This window comes from Merops nubicus, unplaced genomic scaffold (assembly GCF_000691845.1).
Source record: "Merops nubicus isolate BGI_N331 unplaced genomic scaffold, ASM69184v1 scaffold43324, whole genome shotgun sequence".
In the NCBI taxonomy this organism is placed as follows: Eukaryota; Metazoa; Chordata; class Aves; order Coraciiformes; family Meropidae; genus Merops; species Merops nubicus.
Genome location: NW_008605691.1, coordinates 1 through 4,181, shown reverse-complemented (window position 1 = coordinate 4,181; position 4,181 = coordinate 1). Strand labels below are relative to the sequence as shown.

The following is a 4,181-nucleotide window of genomic DNA, read 5'->3' as shown; positions in this document are numbered from 1 at the left end:
AGATTCCAGGTCTCAGTTAATGAGTCCTGGGGTGCTTCAGGACAGCACTGCACTCTGCCACTTAGGCACTTCCTCATGGTCCCTCTCACCACTCCTCCCAGAGTTACTTGTACATTAATGGCCATCATCTGGAGGATGAAATATGCTGGCCTTTGTCCAAATCCAGATGGGGAGGAGAACAAATCTTCTGCTTTCTGTAAATAAACCTCCAAACTTGCTAGATAAGTGTACAGCCGGAAAAATACCAAGTGAAACAATGGTAAGTGTAACTTCAGATTTTAATTTAAATTTAGATAGTGTATTTCTGCAAAGTCAGACACAGTTACAATGAGCTAATGGGGAACAAAGGGTAATACAGAGCTTACAGAGTTTCACTGGATGGCAGTACACACTGTCTGCCTGGAGCTACTGCAGAACAGGACATCACAGACTCCTGAACACCCTTGGTTCTTACAGGGGGAAAAGAAATACAGCAGCTTGCTATTTTTTAATGAGTTTGTGTCCTCCTGGATGAGGACTGAGCCAAGAACCAGTTTCTTCCACTTTAGGTCACTTTCAGTTTATTTGTCTCTTGCACATCAATCCCTATGACAAGCCACTTTCCTCCTCACACCAGCCTACCCTGGATACAACCATTTCCTTGCATTGCTATGTGTAAGCTGTTTTCTCCTGCACATCCCTCTTCTAGTCTAACTTTGAGTTCTTATGTGTCTCAGAGCAGTGCTAAGGGAAAGAAAATACTCCAGACAACAAAAGGAAAATAAAATCCATATAGTAGATAAATTATGCTGCCAGGAACAAACAAATCAGTGCCATCAAGGGAACACAGCTCTCTACGACGCTATTTCCTGCTGCTAAACAATTTGGGGATGGGTTTTTATATCCCTTAGCAACCTAATGTTCCCGAAGTCAACAGGAATTTTGGCACAGCTAACTCCTGTTAATGAACTGTTTGCGATGCTTTAAGAAAAATTATACAGTCTGTCACTGAAAAAAAAAAGCCTCTCTGATTAAAGTCATCTCAAGGAACGTGGAAGTGAACTGCAATTAACCTCTTCCCTTCTGCTGTCCATCATGCTGTCAGCATGGAGCAGTGTTACCCTGCTGCAGAGGTTGCCTTGGGCGTCCCCCCGCAGCCCACCCTCAGCTCTCTGCAGCGTGGGCCATCTCCACATCCAGCTCGTGCAGATGACTTTCCTCCTGACGGCCTAGTGTCTTCTCTATCTCCTTTTTCACTCTGAGCCGACAGTTCCAGATTGCATTCTGTACACTCTGCAGGTTCCACTGGGTTCTCAGCAGGGCATCATCCAGCGTGAAGACGCCGTCGCGCGTCCGGCGCACCTGCGTGCACACGGCAGAGGACTTCAGCTCCAGCCCGATCTCGTGAACTGTTTTTCGGAGGTACTGCTGAGTCTCATGCAAGCAATGGATTTCTAGAAGGACAGAGAGATTCCTTCAGAAGTGGCAAAATACTGACAGAAATTCAGACTTTGTAAATCCAGACATTGCTCTGAAAGAACTAGTTTGGTAGAAAGGACTATTTAAGATGCAGCATGGGTGGATTATGGTTTTCAGGAATACTGTAGGGTGTCTTAGCTCTTCCCAAAGTTAATGCTTTAAAAAACAAACTCAGAGACACAGGAGAGTTATGTAAAAATGTAGGTGTTTCAAACTGGGTAAGAAAAGGCACTTAACAGGGCAAGTAATTTGTGAGGAGACTGGCTGTAGGGAAGCAAACCACACACTAAAAGAACCAAACGCTGAACTGCATTACTCTGGAACACTGGGATAAGGAAGAATTGCACCCCACAGTATTCACTATGCAAATTTTATTGCATCAGTCCAAGATCTGGAACTGGCAGTGAAAACCTGTGAGCTGGGTGCCCACTGGCTTAATTTCTAAAGCATCATGAGGGTTCCAGGTCTTGCCCTACCAAAAAATTTTTCCACCACACTAAAGAGTACATCTAAGGAGAAGGTGCCTTTGTGACTCTGGAAACTACACCACACTAAATGTTCTGCAGAGATTACCTGTTATGTTGTTCCCACCAACTCATTTGGCATTAAATCACCAATAAGAAACTGAAGTTTCCTGACTTGTTTGCCATAACATGTACCCAGCCTCCCCCAGTACACTTTGTACTAGTCCCACCTAGCTGGAACTCGGGAGGTGTGAACTGGAGGCACCGGATTGCTGTGATTATCGGAGGGCTTTTCCCCATGGGGCGGATCAGCCCTTTGACAGCCAGCTCATATGCTTCTTGTGTTTTCATGTCGATGTTAGAATACCTGGGAAATTCAAAAGGGAGCAGACATTTAATACTTCTCTTCAATGGGATTCAAAACACCACCTCCAACAAAGCACAGCTTCAATTTTTATTCTTAAAACTGCCTACGTGCTGAGTATTTGCATATGTTTTAATGCTGTCTTAAGTGTACTGTCCAGTAGTGCAGCAGTTTGGACAGGAGGTCCTTGGTAATGTCTACCAGACATTTTTGTAGGTCCTAATGTAACTAATAGGTCCTAAAATAGAAGATTTCAGGATAGAAGGACACTTAACGGCAACCTCTCACCAGAGCACAGAGCATGTTCTCTCTGTTCCTGTCTAGCACTCCAACCTTTAAAGACTGATGATGGCAAACAAAATGATCTCATTTGTTTTAAAGGTCAGCAAATGGCAGTGGGATCAGGTTGGCTGCACTGGATACGTACATCAGCAGGGCCTTATGATTGCTTCCTTGAATGACAGCGAGAATCCGTTCCAGCTTCTCCCTTGTGATATGATCTGCAATTATTAAGGTAGAAACAAAGTCTCAATTATCCATCCAGAAGTGGGACAGAGACAACAGCAGCCCGAAATGTGCTGCCAGGGCATTACTGTCCCTTTGGCAGGTGGTCACATCAAAATGGGCTGATGAGAACCACCAAGAGGTGGCTTTAGCAGAGTCACTTCTGGCTGTACCACGGTAACACATGGAGCAGCACAGCACTGGACTACAAAGGGAAGAATTATTTTGCTTGATTGATTTTAAGATGCTTGCTTCAGTTTCTCTTATCTGGTGTCTGAAGTGTCTCATTCAATGAAAACTTCTTTACAGAGAGATCTGGGTCCCACCCAATCCAGTAGCAACCACTGTGATGAGAACTCCTACTGGCTTTGGATATATTGTGGTTGGATTTAGAACAGATGGATGACGACGTCAGGATTGCATGTGGGCTGCATGTATAAAAGAATGACTAGAAAGAATGTAAGGTGTCCCTCTTATCACAGTGCAGTTCACCTGGTTAAATGTTTCATAGTCAGTATGCTGTTGTTTGGTGTTCTGGTTTGTTTTTTCTTTTTTTTTTAAAAAAACACATCAGCTCAGGTTCTTACCAAATGTTGTCTTCTCTATTAGCTTCCCTGTGTCTGAGAAGTCATCAGTGGCTTTACCAAACAGCCCACCAACAGTGTAGACCTTGAAGAAGGGCAAAGAGTGCAATTTATCAAAGAAACACTCAAAGAAATGGAGTAGCAATATTCTGCCATGCAGCTGCTAGGAAGCACAGGCTACGATAACGTTGCACAAAAAGCAGTATCCTCTACTCATATGAAGGATGAAATTCTGGACCCTGAAAAGCTCTCAAAAGCATTGGTGGGTTTGAGACTGTAACAGGGAATCCCTGTCACAAGGCCAGGCTGGGGCAGGAATCCAGGGTGCAGTTGCACATGGATATATTGAGGCTGTTCAGAGCCATCCCCTACCTTGGTCAGGTGGCAGTTGTACAGGTCAGTGAGGAGCTTGTTGCCGTGGCCTATGCCAAGTACTGAAACACAGAAGACAGAGAACTCATCATTCAGCCACTTGGAAAGTTACTGATGTGCTTTTACACAGCACTGCACATTGATGCTGCTTTTCCTCCCCCCAGACAGGGCCCTATCTCCTTAGAAGTCATGATTGAGTCCAAATTAGACCCCCAAATTACTGCCTGTCATTAGAAGTATGATAAGCTTGTAACAAGGGTGCTTGGATGTCCCCAGATCTTTCCACCTGGGTCCCTCAGGGTAAATGCTTTGCAGTGCTGGCCACAGGGAGTGGAGATGGGGGTTAAGTGGCACATCTCTGCCAGCATCACGGGCAGATCAGTCAGGATAAAGCCCTGTGTGCTGGGATAAGGGCTTGCTCCCGGCCCCGGCACT

General features: G+C 45.0%; 1 protein-coding gene across 1 annotated transcript; it reads right to left on the bottom strand.

The window, feature by feature from the left end:
* Nucleotides 1–1,143: 1,143 nt before the first annotated feature.
* TRUB2 (TruB pseudouridine (psi) synthase family member 2) lies at nt 1,144–3,845 on the bottom strand (the record flags this gene model as incomplete). The annotated part of the gene is made up of 5 exons (XM_008939397.1): nt 1,144–1,433; nt 2,153–2,289; nt 2,714–2,786; nt 3,378–3,459; nt 3,747–3,845. Coding segments are annotated over 5 exons (681 nt in total), but the record flags the coding sequence as incomplete, so codon positions are not given.
* Nucleotides 3,846–4,181: the final 336 nt, after the last annotated feature.